This window comes from Dicentrarchus labrax, unplaced genomic scaffold (genome assembly GCF_905237075.1).
Source record: "Dicentrarchus labrax unplaced genomic scaffold, dlabrax2021, whole genome shotgun sequence".
NCBI lineage: Eukaryota > Metazoa > Chordata > Actinopteri > Moronidae > Dicentrarchus > Dicentrarchus labrax.
The window spans coordinates 23,180,301-23,204,336 of NW_026136708.1; the positions used below are offsets into that span (position 1 = coordinate 23,180,301).

At 39.2% G+C, this 24,036-nt stretch overlaps 1 protein-coding gene across 1 annotated transcript; it reads left to right on the top strand.

Moving 5' to 3' along the window:
• The first annotated feature begins 362 nt into the window (after positions 1 to 362).
• Positions 363 to 7,805, top strand: LOC127368388 (photoreceptor outer segment membrane glycoprotein 2-like). The gene is made up of 4 exons (XM_051409214.1): positions 363 to 562; positions 1,681 to 2,685; positions 4,122 to 4,368; positions 7,131 to 7,805. The coding sequence occupies exons 2-4, from the start codon at positions 2,105 to 2,107 to the stop codon at positions 7,374 to 7,376; spliced, it is 1,074 nt and encodes a 357-aa protein (XP_051265174.1). The 5' UTR covers positions 363 to 562; positions 1,681 to 2,104; the 3' UTR covers positions 7,377 to 7,805.
• The last annotated feature ends 16,231 nt before the right edge of the window (positions 7,806 to 24,036 follow it).

Here is a 24,036-nt window from a genome sequence, read left to right on the forward strand (position 1 = left end):
AAAGTAGTTAATGACACTAAAGTACTCTTCTGTCTGTGCCACAGTTCAACTGAACCTGGAGCTAAAGCACTAAGTGTGGTCGTTATGTTGATCACTGGACACCAACACTGATCTCAAGGTCCATTTAGTAGCTTTAAATGACTTTGATCTTGCTGGTCTTCTGCAGTGGGACATAGCTCTCAATCCTACACTGCCAACCCCTACCAGCTTTCCTCCCCTCTGTCCCCCTTTCCAACCTCCCCCAACTGAACTAGTGTCCTTTAATGGACTCCTCTCTCAGGGTTGTACCTGTGTTGACACACTGTTGTAGACAGTGATCCTGCTGATGGTCCAGCTGGTGAATGGAGGGGGGTTGGAGATTTCTCAGCTTATTACAGGCCTGATTAGCTGTAAGGAGATTAGAAGCGCAGGTTAACAGCCGCCTCAAAACACTTTTTCTCAGCCGCAATATTTGCTTCACGGTTCTGAAACTGTGGCAGAACTCAGCCGACCCCGAGGATGGTGGGGAGTCGGAGGGAAGACCGCCAGGCAGCCAGATGTCTGACAGCTTTACGTGGACGAGGTAAAATTCTGTCTTTATCTTCAGCATCGTGGTTGTGTCTGAGCCAGCAGGTGATAAGTTCAATACTTTCTGAAGAAAGTTTATTAATCAATAACTATCAATCATTATTGGTGACTCATTAAAGATTAGATCATGTTTCCAGTTTGATCAGATTATTTCACTCTTACTAATCAATTCCTGTATCAGCCTTAAACCACAGAAAGATTCACTGAACACTGTCAGAGGGCTCAAATAACAGAAGCAGAGGACCCTGAAATCCTCATGTTTTATGTTAGTTAGTTAAAACCTTTTTCTTTATAAACAAACAAGGACCAATTATCTTTGTAGTTAGATTTTATTTAGAAAGGAAGTGTAACAGATTAACTCAAATATATGGTTGATGAAGGGACCAAATATTTCTCTGAAAATGTACAATCTAAAATCACTATTCAATGCAAATGTATTTACTCTACTCTTAAAAGTGACCAACATCAATTCAGCCTAAGTTCTACTTAATACAATGAATATGAAGATAAATGGAAAATCTCAACTTTTTGTTTTAGAAATCATGAAATCTCAAAAGCACTTAATGGGATAATAACCCAGTGCGTATTTTAGACTGAGCATGCTCAGAAACAGAAATAATTATACAATAATATTTCTTTCAGCACTAACTGGGAACTGGATGGGAATAAAAAGCTTTATGTGCATCTTGATCAGGTTCAGTCAGTCCCTCCTGGATGTCACAGGCTTTTTTAGGTATTGTTGAGGCCCAAGATTCCTGATTTCAGAGCAGCTTTCTGAAAAATATTCAGGGAAAAATTGAAAACTGCAAAGCTGTGATTCATATTGTCTTTGTAGGATTCATTACAAATCAAAGGGAACTTGTTTCAGTGAGAAGTCAATTGCACTGTTTAGACCGTAAATGTGAGATGTTCAAGTCGCACATGTCTCCATCTTCACAACTAGAAACAAGGAGGTGAATTTGGTGAAGTAAACCGCATTGTTTTGTGCAGGGGACTGTAATAATTGGTCAAATTTGCACAAAAGTTGCAGTGATTGGACAAAGTTGGTTAATAGTTGTGGTTCCTGGATCAGCAGCGGGTTTATTACACTTTGACCTTCTTGCTTCCCGGCAGCACTCACATCCTGGTTGTGTCTTGGAGTTGTGGACTGCAGTCAAGAGAACCTAAAATACCTCACTAAGCTCCTTATGTCGCTGTGCAGAGAGCAGCCACCGGCCTTCCTCCTCTGTCCTCCAGCTTCCCTGTGAAGAAGCCCACCCTGGACCCTGACCTCTGAGCCTCTCAGACCCCTGCAGACTGGATGCAAGGGCAACGACACAGATTGTACGAGCAACCAGAGCCAATAAATACCAAATATGGGCAGCAGGTGAAACCGGATTGGGTAAAACCATTTGGGAAGGACCAACCACTCAAGAGTTGATGGGTTTTTAATGCAGCGCCTAGTGGTCATTAGTGGGACAGCACCTTAAGGAACTCCCATTTTTGGCCATGTTTACGGCCACTTGGACGTGACACACGTAAGAACCACAGGACCGACATGGCAGTCGGTAAAGTGACCTTCACCAAGGTGGAGCGGGAGAAACTAGCTGAGGTCCTTTGGCTGCTCAACTGGATATCTGTGCTGACGGGGGCGATCCTCTTTGGTCTCGGTTTGTTCCTCAAAGTAGAGATTCAGAAATGGCAGGAAGTGATGTCAGAGCAGGGGATCCTCTACGTGCCACATACGCTGATCACCACAGGCCTGGCAGCCTGCTGTATCAACTTCCTGGGGGGGAAGATCTGCCTGGATTGCGCAGACACCAACAAGTTCCTGCGCTGGAAGCTGGTGATGATGCCATACGTCGTTTGCACCTTCTTCTTCACCTCCTGTGTCCTGGCGGGGGCCCTCATGTGCTACAGCATCCGCAGCCAGCTGGAGGAGTCGCTGTTCCTGGGTCTGAGGAACGCCATGCGGTACTACAAGGACACGGACACGCCAGGCCGCTGCTACCTGAAGAGGACTCTGGACTTGCTGCAGATTCAGTTCCAGTGCTGTGGGAACACTGGGTACCGGGACTGGTTCCAGGTCCAGTGGATCAGCAACCGCTACCTGGACATGACCAGCAGCACTGTGGTGGAGTAAGTGGAACCAGAACTGTTGGGATTCTTTTGGAGTCTGTTTTGGATTGGAGAGGATCCTTGTTTTTTTTTTAAGTATATTTTTTGGGGGGCTTTTATTGCCTATAATTGATAGAGACAGCCGAAGGTAGACAGGAAAGGGGGGCAGAGAGAGGGGATGACAGGCAGCAAAGGGCCGCAGGTCGGGCTCGAACCCTGGGCCGCTGCAGCAAGGACTCAGCCTCGGTACATGGGTCGCCAGCTCTACCAACTGAGCTAACCGGGCACCCGAGAGGATCCTTGTTGATCCCAGTAGACCCTGCTGGACTCTAGCAGATTCTCTATAGTAAATTGCAACAGTTTCTAGTGGATCCAGGGTTCAGTTGCATTAAACCACCTAGGTTAAGGTTGCCCTTAAATTTTCATAATAATGCCTTAGAAAACCACAAGTTACACAAAACCACCGTAAGGATTCAGGATGTTTGATCTGTCAGTGTCCTTAGCTAGCTTCAGTTTTCCATTTTGTGTCACTAGTAAACTTAACATTAGCATTATCGATTCACTGACACTCACCAGTTGTTGACTTGTGTCCATGTCTCCTTTCTAATATTTTTTATATTTCTTCATTGTTGATTTTGTCAGTTAGCTTCTTCTGTCCACATTTTATTTGTTACATCTGGGTTAAATTTACGTTGGATTGTGCGCTTGTGTTTTCCAACATTCAACAACAACAACAGTGTAACCATAGTAACAGTGCTGCACGTGTGCTGTATTATGACAATAACTGTACCCTGAACTCCCACTACAGCTCAATTCAGCTGAAGGTGGTATATGTAACCAGGCTCCCTGAATGTACCTAGAACCCCCCCAAAAAAATGAGTAAATTCTAGCTGAATCCAGTTGTTTTGGAGGTTTTAGTGGTTCCTCTTTAAGGCAGATTCTAACTCTAAAGCATACTTCTTAAAAATGATTAAGAACCAGAACAATTTCCACCATTAGCAACAACCTCAGTGTTTATTTGTCCCTAAACATGTGATTGACCGATGAAAATGTGAGTAAATAGAAATGCTGGTGATAATCTTTCACCGTCAGCAGACATTAAACTGTATTTTCAGATTGAGGCCACTGGTCCACTGCAGTTGAGGCTGAAAGCTACTGGGGTCAAAGATCATGGGATTAATGAGGATTAACCAACGGGGTTCCAACATAGAGACTCAATATAACCTGTCTGCAGGATTTATACACAATCTGTTTTACTCTATTTAACAACAGAACAACAACACTTTTTGTTGCATCATCCTTTGCTTTCATATCAACACCTAGTTTTATCCTGGAGAAAGCCCGGGGCATCTTACTCAACTGCAGAACTAGTACTACTACTACTACTACTAGTAATAGTAGTACTAGTAGTAATAGCAGCAGCCACTTTCAGCCGGCTAACTGTTCCTTCCTTGCAGTCGTCTGAGGAGTAATGTGGATGGGAAGTACCTGATGGATGGCGTTCCCTTCAGCTGCTGCAGCACCTTCTCCCCTCGGCCATGCATCCAGCAGCAGGTCAGCAACAGCTCAGCCCACTTCAACTACGACCAGCAGAGCCAGCAGCTGAACCTGTGGAGGAGGGGCTGCCGACAGGCCCTGATGGACCACTACACCAGCATCATGCAGTCCATCGGCCTTACCGTGCTCCTCATCTGGCTGTTTGAGGTACTGCAGCGTCTGTTGATTAGATATCCGCGAGAGAGACACTTTCTGAAAATTCCATACTAGGGCTGACACTTAAGCATTTTTCAACATAGGATCGCTCCATTAACAATGAATGGACGCACTCAAACGGGAATAACTCCCAAACCGAACGTCGTAGACAGTTGGAAACCGGCTCCGCCTGCCATAATTCCACCTAAATTATTTAAAGAAATAAAAACAAGAGGAGTTCAACATAAAAATCTAATAAAAATTAAAACTAACTCCTCAGTAGCACAAAATAAGAGAATGAAATGTGGACTGTTAAATATCAGGTCTCTGTCCTCTAAAGCTGTTTTAGTGAATGAATTAATATCAGATTATGATATTGATTTACTTTGTCTTACTGAGACCTGGTTGTCCCACGAGGAGTATGTTAGCCTAAATGAATCCACCCCCCCCAGTCATATTAATACTCACATTCCTCGAGGCACCGGCCGAGGAGGTGGAGTAGCAGCCATATATGATTCAAGCGTTTTAATGGACCCTAAACCTAAACTAAATTATAATTCATTTGAAAGCCTTGTTCTTAGTCTTTCTCACCCAAACTGGAAAACACTGCAGCCAGTTCTATTTGTTATAGTGTACCGTGCTCCTGGACCGTACTCTGATTTTATATCTGAATTCTCAGAGTTTTTATCAAGTTTAGTCCTTAAATCAGATAAAGTAATTATTGTAGGTGATTTTAATATTCATGTGGATGTTAACAATGACAGCCTTAGTAATGCATTTATATCATTAATAGACTCAATTGGCTTCTGTCAGAGTGTAAATAAACCAACTCATTGTTTTAATCACACTCTTGACCTTGTTCTATCATATGGCATTGATATTGAACATTTAATAGTCTTCCCACATAATCCTTTCCTATCTGACCATTATTTAATAACTTTTGAATTTATATTATTAGATTATAAGCCATTAAGCAAAACTTCCTACAGCAGATGTCTATCTGACAGTGCTGTAGCTAAATTAAGGAGGAGATTCCTTCAGTGTTTAATTCAATGCCATGTCTGAATTTAAGTCCTATAACGACTTTAGTCCCACTGAAATTGATAATCTTGTCGATAGTGCTACAGGCAAGATATAGTTACTCTAGATGGCATTAACTTGGCCTCTAGCACCACTGTCAGGAATCTTGGAGTTATCTTTGATCAGGATTTGTCATTTAACTCCCACATAAAGCAGACCTCTAGGACTGCCTTCTTTCATTTACGTAATATTAGAAAAATTAGACACATACTATCACAGACAGATGCAGAAAAACTAATCCATGCATTTGTTACTTCAAGGCTGGATTACTGCAACTCTTTATTATCAGGTTGCCCCAATAAGTCCATTAAAACGCTCCAATTAATTCAGAACGCTGCAGCACGAGTACTGACAGGAACTAGAAAAAGAGATCACATCTCTCCTGTACTAGCTACTCTGCATTGGCTCCCTATAAAATGTAGAATTGAATTTAAAATCCTCCTCCTCACCTATAAAGCTCTTCATGGTCAGGCCCCTTCATATCTTAAAGAGCTCATAGTACCCTATTACCCCACTAGAACACTACGTTCTCTGAATGCTGGGCTACTTGTGGTTCCTATAGTCTCTAAAAGTAGAACAGGAGCCAGAGCCTTCAGTTACCAAGCTCCTCTCCTGTGGAACCAGCTTCCAGTTGTGGTTCGGGAGGCAGACACCCTCACCACATTCAAGAGTAGGCTTAAGACATTCCTCTTTGATAAAGCTTATAGTTAGGGCTGGATCAGGTGAGTCCTGAACCATCCCTTAGATATGCTGCTATAGGCCTAGACTATCGGGGGATTTCCCATGGTGCACTGAGCTCCTCCCTTCCTCTCTCTTTCTGCACTCATTCATGTTCCATTAATTGAATTGAATTGAATTGAATAATTTGCCAACGCTGAACACGCAGGACTTGTCCCCGAGTCTCTACGACCCGATCATCTCTGGGTCATCCCACCGTCCATTGGCGGGTTTGGTGGTTGTACCAAGGTGCAAGTCTCCTATGTTTTAATATTTTCCTTTTTATAGGGGCGATAGAGTCTAATGTTGATCGTAGTGAGCCTGCAGCACTATTAACAAGATGAAGTCTAGTTTGGTATTCTTCACCACCATTGGCGTCATTGCAGTCAGCTTCTCCCGGTTAGGATTCCTTCAGTGTTGGTTCAGGAGGTTTCTGCTGGGAGCCCAATTATCCTCAGAGGTCTCCTCCTCTCCAAAACAAACAGACCCACTGATTAAAACAACTAAACACACTGAATAAAGCAGTTCCACCTTAAAAATCACTGCTTCTCCCACGCTGTTGGGCAGACAAAAGAAGTCCCGGAGGGGCTACGAGCTGAGCTGCTGCTAACGTTAGCTCAGCTTGTTTCTCTGATAACTTAAGATCCAGACGTCCGATGACTAAAACCCTTCATCTGGTTCAAATCTAGAGTTAAAAAGCACCAAGATCTAAGCAGTGGATGGTAAACAGTCAATGTATGACAGCTTTGATTATTAATTGAATCAGCTACATATAGAACATAGCTCTAGAAGTTATGCTCTGTTTAATGAGGAAGTGTGACACATTATAACAACAAAAATCTATATCAGAATAAAACAACAGGACAGAAATAAAACTCACCTAAATCGTTTTTTCCAACAATTGCCAATGTTACGTTAACGTACGTTCACTAACAGCTGCTACTGACAGGCTCACCATGTTCTTCTTCTCCCACCAGCTGCTGGTTCTGACTGGAGTCCGCTACCTGCAGACAGCCATGGAGAACGTTCTGCGACTGGGTGATCCGGACTCAGAGTCTGATGGTTGGATTCTGGAGAACAGTCTAGCAGAAACGGCGCGGTCCAACTTCAACGTCATCAAGAACCTGGGGAAGTGTTACCAGGTCGATGACGATCCCAACATCAACGTCCCGACCGCTGCCGCCGAGCAGGAGTTGCCATCCCAGCAGGTCCAACCCCTGTGACCAGCCAGCATCCAGCCTGAAAGACCAGGACGAGCTGGAAAATCTCGGTTCAGGGTCTGAAGTGATGCTCTGTTGATCTGGCTCCTGGAGGAGCAAAGATTTCTGCCTTTTATAAAGTTTCAAAAAGTTTGGAATGAACTATGATGAACTACCAGATTTGTACCTTTTGGTGTTTTTGGTGCTTTTGAAGGTTAGATTTGCAGCAAAGGAAACAAACAGCACTCTGCTTCCTGTCTCGTGGGGATGCAACCACAGTGACCATTAGTTTGCTCGGTCTCATCAGTTCACATTTTATATCAGAGTCATATGCATGCATACAGTACAGAGGTCCAGTACATGGTTAGCCTAGCTCCATTTAATAAATCAATCAGTGTGAGTGTGTCTGTTGTCTCTGATTTCTCTGAATAAATATCACAATTCAGTACTCCCTCCGTGATCCCTCCGTCCAGTCTATTTAATTCAGTTTTATTTGTATAACAGAAGTTATGTCAGGACAGTTTTCAAATAGAGCAGGTCTAGACCAAACTCTTTATAACATTAATTACAGAGACCCAACAGTACCACCATGAGCAAGCACTTGGCGACAAGGGCAAGGAAAAACTGCCTGTTAAAAGGCAGAAACCTAGGACAGACCCTTTGGATCTAGGTGGGTGGGAGAGAGAGAGAGAGAGAGAGAGAGAGAGAGAGAGAGAGAGAGAGAGAGAGAGAGAAAGAGAGAGACAGAGAGAGACAGAGAGAAAGAGAGGGAGAGGATGAGAGGAGCTCAGTGCATCCCCCGGCAGTCCAGGCCTATAGCAGCATAACAAAGAATTCGTTCGGGACTCATCTGAGCCATAATGAGTTTGTTGAAGTTGTCGATCCATCATCAACCATTCTGTCTGTCTGTCTGTCTGTCTGTGTCTGTGTCTGTGTCTGTCTATCTGTCTGTGTCTGTGTTTGTCTGTCTGTCTGTGTCTGTCTGTCTGTCTGTGTCCATCTGTCTCTCTGTCTATGTATGTGTCTGTGTCTGTGTTTGTCTGTCTGTCTGTCTGTGTCTGTCTGTGTCCATCTGTCTCTCTGTCTGGGTATGTGTCTGTCTGTCTGTCTGTCTGTCTGTCTGTCTGTCTGTCTGTCTGTGTCTGTGTCTGTCTGTCTCTCTGTCTGTCTGTTACATTGTTCTTCCTGTTTTTATCCACCAGAGGGAGACAGAGTATTTTCTCTGACATTCAGTGTCTAATCAATAATTATTACTTATCAATAAATATGATTTTTCAGACAGAGATTGTATCTGATTATACTTTTCTAACAGGAAGCAATCCGCAGCCTGCAGTTCCTCCAATGTCCACTAGATGCTCCAGCTGTGAGTCAGCCTCCACAAGGCCGGAGCCAACCGCTTCACAGTGGATGTTCACTGATAATCAATAATCTGTGATCAATTCACTGATAATCAATAATATGTGATCAGTTCATTGATTTTAAATCTCTGGATGGCCAATCAGCTGCAAATTTGAAGTGAGAAGGGGACGAATGGAGAGCTGTGATTGGTCAGTGTTTGTCTCCTCCTGTTGGTCTGCAGCCAATCACAGAGGGAGGAGGTTGTCATGATAACGACCTCAGTCCTCAGTGCCCTAGATTACTCTGTTGCTGCCCCTCCCTCCTTTACTCCTTTGTTCTCCTCTTTCACCTCCTTCCTCCCTCTCTTCCTTCCTTGCTTTCTCTTTCCTTTCGTTATTCATCCCTCCTTTGTTTCTACCTTTCTTTCCTTCCTTCCTCCTTTTGTTTTCATCTATTCATCCTTTTATTTTTTCTCTTTCCCCTTCTTCCTCTCTCTCCTTTATCGGTGCCTCCTGTTATGTAACACCTCCTCCTCATCCTCCTCTTCATCGCTAGCCTCCAGCTGAACAGCCAATCAGATTACTACTGTAGCAGTGACCTCACAGACTGGGGGCGTTGTCTGCTGTGTGTGAGCAGGTTGCCGTGGTGATGGGGATTAAACACTCAGATTTACATTTGTTTCTAAACGACCGCAGTCACCTCTTCATGTCCCAGCATGCACCTGGAGGCAGCGACAGGCTGTTACATAACAGCCGATCACAGTGTGATGTCACAGACATTTCAACCTATTCATCAATAACTAATAATGACGATCAATAGACATTAATATATCTACACACAGTGCACAGACAGAGAGAGAGAGACAGTAGCAATACCTGTTCATAACGCGGCAACAGTTATTATTGGAGTTTAATCAACGATAGCATAAAATAATGTGAGCATAAAAAAATAACATCTACTGTTAGCCACCAACAGGTAGGTCTGAATTCAGGTCTTTTGGCTGTTTTTTGGAGCCATAGTCCACTTTTTTCTTTCATTGAATCTGTCGTTCTGCACCTGAACGCATCAGCATTTTCTGCATCAGTCAAAAGTACACCTGTGAACGCCTCACGTCACATTCACACGACCAACAACAGTCAGACTTTACAGAATCTTTTCATTTTGATAATATCACGTTTACAATGAACAAACAGTTTTAAAATTTTAAATTAAAGAAATAAAAACATTGTGTGACTTCAGTTCTTTTACTAAAACGGAAGGGTAAAAGTTCCAACGATCATGAACACACCATCTATCATGAAGGTCAGACGTCTCTTTCTTTCTTTCTTTCTTTCTTTCTTCAGTCTCCAGATGAATAAAGCAGTCATGGTTGCCGGCTGCTGGTTGCCTAGTAACGAGTCCTGGGAGAGCAGCGGCGCTGCCAGGAGGCCGGCAGAGGCCCGACGTCCAAAAGAACGAGGAGACAGTGAACGCTGCGTCTGCCAAAAGGCTTCATTCAAACACACAAAACTTTATTTAACATTCAGAGCGACAGCTCACAGTGAGGAACTAAAGGTAATAATGAATGTTAGTGACTGTAAACAACAAACAAAAAACACAGTAAACAGCTGTGATAAACAACTAATAAACACAACTAATAAGCAACTGTAATAAACAACAAACAATTGTAGTAAACAACTGAAATAAACAACAAACAACTGTAGTAAACAACTATGATATAAATTATATTAAACAAAAGTAATAAACAACTGTAATAATCAACAAATAACTGTAATAAAGAACTAATAAAAACAACTGTAATAAACAACTGTAATATACAAGTGTAATAATCAACTGTAACAAACAATTGTAATAATCAACTAATAAACAACTGTCATAATCAACTGTAATAAACAACTGTAATAAACAACTGTATAAACAACTAATAAACAACTGTAATAAACAACTGTAATAAACAACTGTAATAATCAACTAATAAACAACTGTCATAATCAACTGTAGTAAACAACTGTGATATACAATTGTATTAAACAAAAGTAATAAACAACTGTAATCAAATAACTGTAATAAAGAACTATGAAATACAACTGTAATAATTAACAAATAACTGTAATAAAGAACTAATAAAAACAACTGTAATAATTACCTGTAATAAACAACTGTAATATTCAACTGTAATAAACAATTGTAATAATCAACTAATAAACAACTGTCATAATCAACTGTAATAAACAACTGTAATAAACAACTGTTATAATCAACTGTAATAAACAACTGAAATAAACAACTGTTATAATCAACTGTAATAAACAACTGTAATAAACAACTGTTATAATCAACTGTAATAAACAACTGAAATAAACAACTGTTATAATCAACTGTAATAAACAACTGAAATAAACAACTGTTATAATCAACTGTAATAAACAACTGTAATAAACAACTGCCATAATCAACAAATAACTGTAATAAAGAACTAATAAAACCATTGTAATAATTGACAAATAACTGTAATAAAGAACTAATAAAACCATTGTAATAATTAACAAATAACTGTAATAAAGAACTAATAAAAACAACTGTAATAATCACCTGTAATAAACAACTGTAATATTCAACTGTAATAAACAATTGTAATAATCAACTAATAAACAACTGTCATAATCAACTGTAATAAACAACTGTCATAATCAACTGTAATAAACAACTGTAATAAAAACTGTAATAAACAACAAATAAACAACTGTAAGAATCAACTGTAACAATCAACTTTAATAATCAACTTTAATAAACAACTGTACTAAAAAACTGTTATAAACAACTGTTATAAACAACTGTAATAAACAACTGTAATAATCAACTGTAATAAACAACTGCAATAATTAACTGTAATACCTTCAGTTACCAAGCTCCTCTCCTGTGGAACCAGCTTCCAGTTGTGGTTCTGGAGGCAGACACCCTCACCACATTCAAGAGTAGGCTTAAGACATTCCTCTTTGATAAAGCTTATAGTTAGGGCTGGATCAGGTGAGTCCTGAACCATCCCTTAGTTATGCTGCTATAGGCCTAGACTATCGGGGGATTTCCCATGGTGCACTGAGCTCCTCTCTTCCTCTCTCTTTCTGCACTCATTCATGTTCCATTAATGCATGTTACTAACTTCACTTCTTCCCCGGAGTTCTTGTGCTTTCTCTTCTCGCAGGTTCTTGTCGATCCTGGTGGAGCCTCCTGCCATGGTCCTGCTAGATTGCCGTTGCCAATACTGTTGTTGCTATGCACCTGTCTGTCTGTCTGTCTCTCGCTCTCTCTCTCTCTCTGCCTCTCTCTCTCTCTGTCTCTCTGCCTCTCTCTCTCTCTCTCTCTCTCTCTCTCACCCCAACTGGTCGAGACAGACGACCACCCACCTAGAGCCGGAGGATCTGTCCTAGGTTTCTGTCTTTTAACAGGCAGTTTTTCCTTGCCCTTGTCTCCAAGGTCTTGCTCATGGTGGTACTGTTGGGTCTCTGTAATTAATGTTTTAAAGAGTTCGGTCTAGACCTGCTCTATTTGAAAAGTGTCCTGAGATAACTTCTGTTATGAATTGGCGCTATACAAATAAAATTGAATTGAATTGAATTGAATTGAATTAATAAACAACTGTTATAAACAGATCAATAATGTCTATGTGAGCAATCAATAGTCATTACTTAATTGAGCAGTAATCAGATTACATTACTAAAAGTAATTAGTTTACTAAAGACTTGTGTGTTGTGTTCAGGGTCTTCACTTCATGAGGCGTTTACTGACCTGTGGCACGTGAACCCCAGCACTCAGTTGACATTCTCAGCCAATAGGAGGAGCCTGAAGCTGAGGAAGGCTGTGATTGGTTGCTGGTAGGGTCGGGTGAGCTGACATCACTGATGACACAGTAAAACCCTGTAAGTCTGGAAATAGGAGGTTTACACAACTGGGACATACTGGTTTTACACTGGTTTTATACTGGTTTTATATTGGTTCTATACTGGTTTTATATTGGTTATATACTGGTTTTATATTAGTTTATACTGGTTTTATATTGGTTTTATATTGGTTTATTATTGGTTTTATACTGGTTTTATACTGTTTTACACTGGTTTTATATTAGTTTTATACTGGTTTTATATTGGTTTTATACTGGTTTTATATTGGTTTCATATTGTTTTTATATTGGTTTTATATTGGTTTTATACTGGGTTATTCTGGGTTTATACTGGGAGATACCAAGTTTCCTGACCGGTGTAGAGAGAGATACCCCTCCCTCCTCTTGTCTTTGTCGTCATTTTGTGTTGGGTCATGAATAAATGACAGAGAAAGGAGGAGGAGGAGGAGGAGGAGGAGGAGGAGGAGGAGGAGTGCTGAGTCGGGCTGCAGCCTCTCTAAATGCTGATGGAGGATGGGGGAGGGGAGTGAGGGTGTGAGGATGGAGAGGGGAGGGTCTGGTGGGACAGGTGGGGGAGGGGTGGTGTATCTGGTTTGTATTCAGCTCTCATCACCCGACCGTCTGCATCTTCTCCTCTCCCTTTCCAGGTACCGTCCTCATGTTCGGTCACTCCATTATCATACTATATAACAATATAATAATAATAACAATAATAATAGTTAGTAATACTGAGGCATCAGTGTTAGAACAGCATTAAACTACTTTACATACAGTTAGCTGTTTAGTCCACTGGTGCAAACATAAGGGTTGTGGCCCTCCAGAGGGTCACCAGATAATCTGAGAGAGGACAGAAGAGCTGAGGCTGAATGAAGTCTGGTTACTGAAAACAGCCTCTGTGACTGCACCCACCTGTCACTACAGTTTACCATTGACAGTATATATAATGACAGTATATATAATGATAGTGTATATAATGACAGTGTATATATAATGACAGTATATATAATGACAGTATATATAATGATAGTGTATATAATGACAGTGTATATATAATGACAGTATATATAATGACAGTATATATAATGATAGTGTATATAATGATAGTGTATATAATGACAGTGTATATATAATGACAGTATATATAATGATAGTGTATATATAATGACATATATGACAGTATATATAATGAAAGTATATATAATGATAGTGTATATGACAGTATATATAATGACAGTATATATAATGATAGTATATATAATGACAGTGTATATATAATGACAGTATATATAATGACAGTATATATAATGATAGTGTATATAATGACAGTGTATAGATAATGACAGTATATATAATGATAGTGTATATATAATGACAGTATATATAATGATAGTGTATATATAATGACATATATGACAGTATATATAATGACAGTGAATATAATGATAGTGTATATGACAGTATATATAATGACAGTATATAATGATAGTATATATAATGACAGTATATATAATAACAGTGTATATAATGATAGTGTATATATAATGACAGTATATATAATGATAGTGTATATAATGACAGTATATCTAATGACAGTATATAATGACAGTATATATAATGACAGTATATATAATGACAGTGTATATATAATGACATATATGACAGTATATATAATGACAGTGTATATAATGATAGTGTATATGACAGTATATATAATGACAGTGTATATAATGACAGTATATAATGACAGTGTATATAATGACAGTGTATATAATGATAGTGTATATGACAGTATATATAATGACAGTGTATATAATGACAGTATATAATGACAGTGTATATAATGACAGTATATATAATGACAGTATATATGACATTATATATAATGACAGTGTATATAAAATGACAGTGTATATAATGACAGTATATAATGACAGTGTATATATAATGACAGTATATATAATGATAGTGTATATATAATGACAGTATATATGACATTATATATAATGATAGTATGTAATGACAGTGTATATATAATGACAGTGTATATATAATGACAGTATATATAATGACAGTATATATGACATTATATATAATGACAGTATATAATGACAGTGTATATATAATGACAGTATATATAATGATAGTGTATATAATGACAGTATATATGACAGTGTATATATAATGACAGATTCAGTGTATATATAATGACAGTATATATAATGATAGTGTATATATAATGACAGTATATATGACATTATATATAATGACAGTATATAATGACAGTGTATATATAATGACAGTATATATAATGATAGTGTATATATAATGACAGTATATATAATTATAGTGTATATATAATGACATTATATATGACAGTATATATAATGATAGTGTATATAATGACAGTGTATATAATGACAGTATATATGACAGTATATATAATGATAGTGTATATAATGACAGTGTATATAATGACAGTGTATATGACAGTATATATAATGACAGTATATAATGACAGTGTATATAATGACAGTATATAATGACAGTATATATGCCAGTATATATAATGACAGTGTATATAATGATAGTGTATATGACAGTATATCTAATGACAGTGTATATAATGACAGTATATATAATGATAGTGTATATATAATGACAGTATATATAATGATAGTGTATATATAATGATAGTGTATATATAATGACAGTATATATAATGATAGTGTATATATAATGACATATATGACAGTATATATAATGACAGTGAATATAATGATAGTGTATATATAATGACAGTATATATAATGATAGTGTATATATAATGATAGTGTATATATAATGACAGTATATATAATGATAGTGTATATATAATGACATATATGACAGTATATATAATGACAGTGAATATAATGATAGTGTATATGACAGTATATATAATGACAGTGTATATAATGATAGTGTATATGACAGTATATATAATGACAGTATATAATGATAGTATATATAATGACAGTATATATAATGACAGTGTATATAATGACAGTGTATATATAATAACAGTGTATATAATGATAGTGTATATATAATGACAGTATATATAATGATAGTGTATATATAATGACAGTATATATAATGACAGTATATATAATGATAGTGTATATATAATGACAGTATATATAATGATAGTGTATATAATGACAGTATATCTAATGACAGTATATAATGACAGTATATATAATGACAGTATATATAATGACAGTGTATATATAATGACATATATGACAGTATATATAATGACAGTGTATATAATGATAGTGTATATGACAGTATATATAATGACAGTGTATATAATGACAGTATATAATGACAGTGTATATAATGACAGTGTATATAATGATAGTGTATATGACAGTATATATAATGACAGTGTATATAATGACAGTATATAATGACAGTGTATATAATGACAGTATATATAATGACAGTATATATGACATTATATATAATGACAGTGTATATAAAATGACAGTGTATATAATGACAGTATATAATGACAGTGTATATATAATGACAGTGTATATAATGACAGTATATATAATGACAGTATATATGACATTATATATAATGACAGTATATAATGACAGTGTATATATAATGACAGTTGTATATATAATGACAGTATTAAGTTATAATTATATATAATGACAGTATATATGACATTATATATAATGACAGTATATAATGACAGTGTATATATAATGACAGTATATATAATGATAGTGTATATATAATGACAGTATATATGACAGTGTATATATAATGACAGTATATATAATGATAGTGTATATATAATGACAGTATATAATGACAGTGTATATATAATGACAGTATATATAATGATAGTGTATATATAATGACAGTATATATAATTATAGTGTATATATAATGACATTATATATGACAGTATATATAATGATAGTGTATATAATGACAGTGTATATAATGACAGTGTATATAATGACAGTATATATGACAGTATATATAATGATAGTGTATATAATGACAGTGTATATAATGACAGTGTATATGACAGTATATATAATGACAGTGTATATAATGACAGTATATAATGACAGTATATAATGACAGTATATATGCCAGTATATATAATGACAGTGTATATAATGATAGTGTATATGACAGTATATCTAATGACAGTGTATATAATGACAGTATATATAATGATAGTGTATATATAATGACAGTATATATAATGATAGTGTATATATAATGACATTATATATGACAGTATATATAATGACAGTATATATAATGATAGTGTATATATAATGACAGTATATATAATGACAGTATATATAATGATAGTGTATATATAATGACAGTATATATAATGATAGTGTATATAATGACAGTATATAATGACAGTATATATGACAGTATATATAATGATAGTGTATATAATGATAGTGTATATATAATGATAGTATATATAATGACAGTGTATATAATGACAGTATATAATGACAGTATATATAATGACAGTGTATATAATGACAGTGTATATATAATTACAGTGTATATATAATGACAGTGTATATATAATGACAGTGCATATAATGACAGTATATATGACAGTATATAATGACAGTGTATATATAATGACAGTGTATATAATGACAGTGTATATAATGACGGTATATAATAACAGTGTATATAATGACGGTATATAATGACAGTGTATATAATGGACAGTGTGTGACGGCCAGCAGAGGGAGCTCCACTGACTGCAATATAAACTGATCCCATTCACTGTAATGGAGAATGAGTTCAGTAAACAGTTTCCTGATGAGTTTCTGGTCTCAGTCTCTAGTTTCAGTCTTCTTCCATACAGCATGATGTTCATTTAGTAACTGATGGTCCCATCTAGAGTAAAACAGACCATAAAGCAGGGTATGCTTTAGGGCGGGGCTACCTTGTGATTGACAGCTCATTATCAGTGAGTCCGTCCAGCTCAACCAAACTCAGATCAAACTGTCAAACAGTGCTGATCAGATATGGATCCAGATTCTGTTGTTGACTGTTTCTCTCCTCAAATCTTTTCACAAACATATTTTACTGTTTATCTGGAATACCAGATCCTGTGTGAGCAGGAGAGCCGCCATTGTTTCCAAACCAAGAGCAGCCAATGAGAGCAGAGAAACCTGCTGTACGTGACCTCCGCTGGCTGCGATTTACTGTCATGGCGACGGCCAAAACGCTGAATTTGAGACTTCAGAGCGGTTCTCCACGAACCGATGTGTGATGATGGGTTCACAGTTTCTGTGTACAGATAATATTCCCTACTGTCAATCAGAAATGTTCATTACAGTTTTATTTTGTTGTATTAATCAATAGTCAATAACCCTCAACCTCCTGTATGGTCCCAATCAGCTGCTCAATCATTGTCCATATAGCTGATGATTAATGCTAATTATGCTAATTGTCAAACATATGTGGTGAACGTTGGGGACCCATAGTGTGTATTTGTAATATCAGTTAAAGAGGTTGTACAATGGTCCACAGAGCAACAGGTTAATATGGAGCCTCTGGTGGCCGCTAGAGGAGCTGCAGGGTTAATGACTGCAGGACGATGCAGCTCTTCTAACCTTCACTGCTCCGGTTTAACAGTCAGAACCAGACCAGTGAAATAACCTCAGTGTGATCAGCCAATCAGATCACTGCCAGCATTACGAGTCACAGTCAGACGCTAATGAAATCCTTCCTGTGTGAGCTTTAATCCAGCAGCAGGAAGATTATGTAATCTGGAGGAATCCTCTGCAGTACAGCTGACCTTCACTAAGGTACGGAAACACAGGAGGGACATTAACCCCCACAGCAACCGAAGGCTTTAATGTAATGGCTCAGGGACACACACACACACACACACACACACACACTAACACACACACTAACACACTGAAACACACACACACTGAAACACACACACTGAAACACACACACACACACACACACTGAAACACACACACACACACACACACTAACACACACACACTAACACACTGAAACACACACACACACACACACACACACTGAAACACACACACACACACACACACACTGACATACACACACACACACACACACACACACACACACACACACACACAGCCTCCTGTAGGTGATGAACAATTTAAACCTGCAGGAGAAACTGCTTCGTCACCACAGATCCCCCCCCATTGCTACACACTGTGAACTCACCACAGACACTGTCCCACTGTTATTACAGACAGTGAACTAACCACAGACACTGTCCCACTGTTATTACAGACAGTGAACTAACCACAGACACTGTCCCACTGTTATTACAGACATTGAACTAACCACAGACACTGCACTGTCCCACTGTTATTACAGACAGTGAACTAACCACAGACACTGTCCCACTGTTATTACAGACAGTGAATTAACCACAGACACTGTCCCACTGTTATTACAGACAGTGAACTCACCACAGACACTGCACTGTCCCACTGTTATTACAGACAGTGAATTAACCACAGACACTGTCCCACTGTTATTACAGACAGTGAACTAACCACAGACACTGTCCCACTGTTATTACAGACAGTGAATTAACCACAGACACTGTCCCACTGTTATTACAGACATTGAACTAACCACAGACACTGCACTGTCCCACTGTTATTACAGACAGTGAACTAACCACAGACACTGTCCCACTGTTATTACAGACAGTGAACTAACCACAGACACTGTCCCACTGTTATTACAGACAGTGAATTAACCACAGACACTGTCCCACTGTTATTACAGACATTGAACTAACCACAGACACTGCACTGTCCCACTGTTATTACAGACAGTGAACTAACCACAGACACTGTCCCACTGTTATTACAGACAGTGAACTAACCACAGACACTGTCCCACTGTTATTACAGACATTGAACTAACCACAGACACTGTCCCACTGTTATTACAGATATTTAACTAACCACAGACACTGTCCCACTGTTATTACAGACATTGAACTAACCACAGACACTGCACTGTCCCACTGTTATTACAGACAGTGAACTAACCACAGACACTGTCCCACTGTTATTACAGACAGTGAGCTCACCACAGACACTGTCCCACTGTTATAACAGACAGTGAACTCACCACAGACAGTGCACTGTCCCACTGTTATTACAGACAGTGAACTCACCACAGACACTGCACTGTCCCACTGTTATTACAGACAGTGAACTAACCACAGACACTGTCCCACTGTTATTACAGACATTGAACTAACCACAGACACTGCACTGTCCCACTGTTATTACAGACAGTGAACTCACCACAGACACTGTCCCACTGTTATAACAGACAGTGAACTCACCACAGACAGTGCACTGTCCCACTGTTATTACAGACAGTGAACTAACCACAGACACTGTCCCACTGTTATTACAGACATTGAACTAACCACAGACACTGCACTGTCCCACTGTTATTACAGACAGTGAACTAACCACAGACACTGTCCCACTGTTATTACAGACAGTGAACTAACCACAGACACTGTCCCACTGTTATTACAGACATTGAACTAACCACAGACACTGTCCCACTGTTATTACAGACAGTGAACTAACCACAGACACTGTCCCACTGTTATTACAGACAGTGAACTAACCACAGACACTGTCCCACTGTTATTACAGACATTGAACTAACCACAGACACTGCACTGTCCCACTGTTATTACAGACAGTGAACTAACCACAGACACTGTCCCACTGTTATTACAGACAGTGAATTAACCACAGACACTGTCCCACTGTTATTACAGACAGTGAACTCACCACAGACACTGCACTGTCCCACTGTTATTACAGACAGTGAATTAACCACAGACACTGTCCCACTGTTATTACAGACAGTGAACTAACCACAGACACTGTCCCACTGTTATTACAGACATTGAACTAACCACAGACACTGTCCCACTGTTATTACAGACATTGAACTAACCACAGACACTGCACTGTCCCACTGTTATTACAGACAGTGAACTAACCACAGACACTGTCCCACTGTTATTACAGACAGTGAACTAACCACAGACACTGTCCCACTGTTATTACAGACAGTGAATTAACCACAGACACTGTCCCACTGTTATTACAGACATTGAACTAACCACAGACACTGCACTGTCCCACTGTTATTACAGACAGTGAACTAACCACAGACACTGTCCCACTGTTATTACAGACAGTGAACTAACCACAGACACTGTCCCACTGTTATTACAGACAGTGAACTAACCACAGACACTGTCCCACTGTTATTACAGATATTTAACTAACCACAGACACTGTCCCACTGTTATTACAGACATTGAACTAACCACAGACACTGCACTGTCCCACTGTTATTACAGACAGTGAACTAACCACAGACACTGTCCCACTGTTATTACAGACAGTGAGCTCACCACAGACACTGTCCCACTGTTATAACAGACAGTGAACTCACCACAGACAGTGCACTGTCCCACTGTTATTACAGACAGTGAACTCACCACAGACACTGCACTGTCCCACTGTTATTACAGACAGTGAACTAACCACAGACACTGTCCCACTGTTATTACAGACATTGAACTAACCACAGACACTGCACTGTCCCACTGTTATTACAGACAGTGAACTCACCACAGACACTGTCCCACTGTTATAACAGACAGTGAACTCACCACAGACAGTGCACTGTCCCACTGTTATTACAGACAGTGAACTAACCACAGACACTGTCCCACTGTTATTACAGACATTGAACTAACCACAGACACTGCACTGTCCCACTGTTATTACAGACAGTGAACTAACCACAGACACTGTCCCACTGTTATTACAGACAGTGAACTAACCACAGACACTGTCCCACTGTTATTACAGACAGTGAACTAACCACATACACTGTCCCACTGTTATTACAGACAGTGAACTAACCACAGACACTGTCCCACTGTTATTACAGACAGTGAACTAACCACAGACACTGTCCCACTGTTATTATAGACAGTGAACTAACCACAGACACTGCACTGTCCCACTGTTATTACAGACAGTGAACTAACCACAGACACTGTCCCACTGTTATTAAAGACAGTGAACTAACCACAGACAGTGTCCCACTGTTATTACAGAGAGTGAACTAACCACAGACACTGCACTGTCCCACTGTTATTACAGACAGTGAACTAACCACAGACACTGTCCCACTGTTATTACAGACAGTGAACTCACCACAGACAGTGTCCCACTGTTATTACAGACAGTGAACTAACCACAGACACTGTCCCACTGTTATTACAGACAGTGAACTAACCACAGACACTGTCCCACTGTTATTACAGACAGTGAACTAACCACAGACACTGTCCCACTGTTATTACAGACAGTGAACTAACCACAGACACTGTCCCACTGTTATTACAGACAGTGAACTCACCACAGACAGTGTCCCACTGTTATTACAGACAGTGAACTCACCACAGACACTGCACTGTCCCACTGTTATTACAGACAGTGAACTAACCACAGACACTGCACTGTCCCACTGTTATTACAGACAGTGAACTAACCACAGACACTGTCCCACTGTTATTACAGACAGTGAACTAACCACAGACAGTGTCCCACTGTTATTACAGACAGTGAACTAACCACAGACAGTGTCCCACTGTTATAACAGACAGTGAACTCACCACAGACACTGCACTGTCCCACTGTTATTACAGACAGTGAACTAACCACAGACACTGTCCCACTGTTATTACAGACAGTGAACTCACCACAGACACTGTCCCACTGTTATAACAGACAGTGAACTCACCACAGACAGTGCACTGTCCCACTGTTATTACAGACAGTGAACTAACCACAGACACTGTCCCACTGTTATTACAGACATTGAACTAACCACAGACACTGCACTGTCCCACTGTTATTACAGACAGTGAACTAACCACAGACACTGTCCCACTGTTATTACAGACAGTGAACTCACCACAGACACTGTCCCACTGTTATAACAGACAGTGAACTCACCACAGACAGTGCACTGTCCCACTGTTATTACAGACAGTGAACTAACCACAGACACTGTCCCACTGTTATTACAGACATTGAACTAACCACAGACACTGCACTGTCCCACTGTTATTACAGACAGTGACAAACACACTGCCCACTGTTATTACAGACAGTGAACTCACCACAGACACTGCACTGTCCCACTGTTATTACAGACAGTGAACTAACCACAGACACTGCACTGTCCCACTGTTATTACAGACAGTGAACTAACCACAGACACTGTCCCACTGTTATTACAGACAGTGAACTAACCACAGACAGTGTCCCACTGTTATTACAGACAGTGAACTAACCACAGACAGTGTCCCACTGTTATAACAGACAGTGAACTCACCACAGACACTGCACTGTCCCACTGTTATTACAGACAGTGAACTAACCACAGACACTGTCCCACTGTTATTACAGACAGTGAACTCACCACAGACACTGTCCCACTGTTATAACAGACAGTGAACTCACCACAGACAGTGCACTGTCCCACTGTTATTACAGACAGTGAACTAACCACAGACACTGTCCCACTGTTATTACAGACAGTGAACTAACCACAGACACTGCACTGTCCCACTGTTATTACAGACAGTGAACTAACCACAGACACTGTCCCACTGTTATTACAGACAGTGAACTCACCACAGACACTGTCCCACTGTTATAACAGACAGTGAACTCACCACAGACAGTGCACTGTCCCACTGTTATTACAGACAGTGAACTAACCACAGACACTGTCCCACTGTTATTACAGACATTGAACTAACCACAGACACTGCACTGTCCCACTGTTATTACAGACAGTGAACTAACCACAGACACTGTCCCACTGTTATTACAGACAGTGAACTAACCACAGACACTGTCCCACTGTTATTACAGACAGTGAACTAACCACAGACAGTGTCCCAGTGTTATTACAGACAGTGAACTAACCACAGACACTGTCCCACTGTTATTACAGACAGTGAACTCACCACACACACTGTCCCACTGTTATTACAGACAGTGAACTAACCACACACAGTGTCCCACTGTTATTACAGACAGTGAACTAACCACAGACAGTGTCCCACTGTTATTACAGACAGTGAACTAACCACAGACAGTGAAGTATGAACCTGTATTTTCCACCAGACAGTGAAGGCAGCAGACAGTTGCTCAGAGGCACTGCGGTAGAGCGGCACCTGCTACAGCAGAGAGAGAGGGGCACGTGACCGTCCTCGGGCTGTCCGTCCAATGGAATGAATGGACT

Excerpts from the sequence above, each read along its gene's own strand:
- LOC127368388 (XM_051409214.1), top strand. The coding sequence starts at position 2,105 with ATGGCAGTCGGTAAAGTGACCTTCACCAAGGTGGAGCGGGAGAAACTA. Across the intron at positions 2,686-4,121 it reads ACCAGCAGCACTGTGGTGGA|TCGTCTGAGGAGTAATGTGG; the intron begins GTAAGTGGAACC and ends CCTTCCTTGCAG. Across the intron at positions 4,369-7,130 it reads TCCTCATCTGGCTGTTTGAG|CTGCTGGTTCTGACTGGAGT; the intron begins GTACTGCAGCGT and ends TTCTCCCACCAG.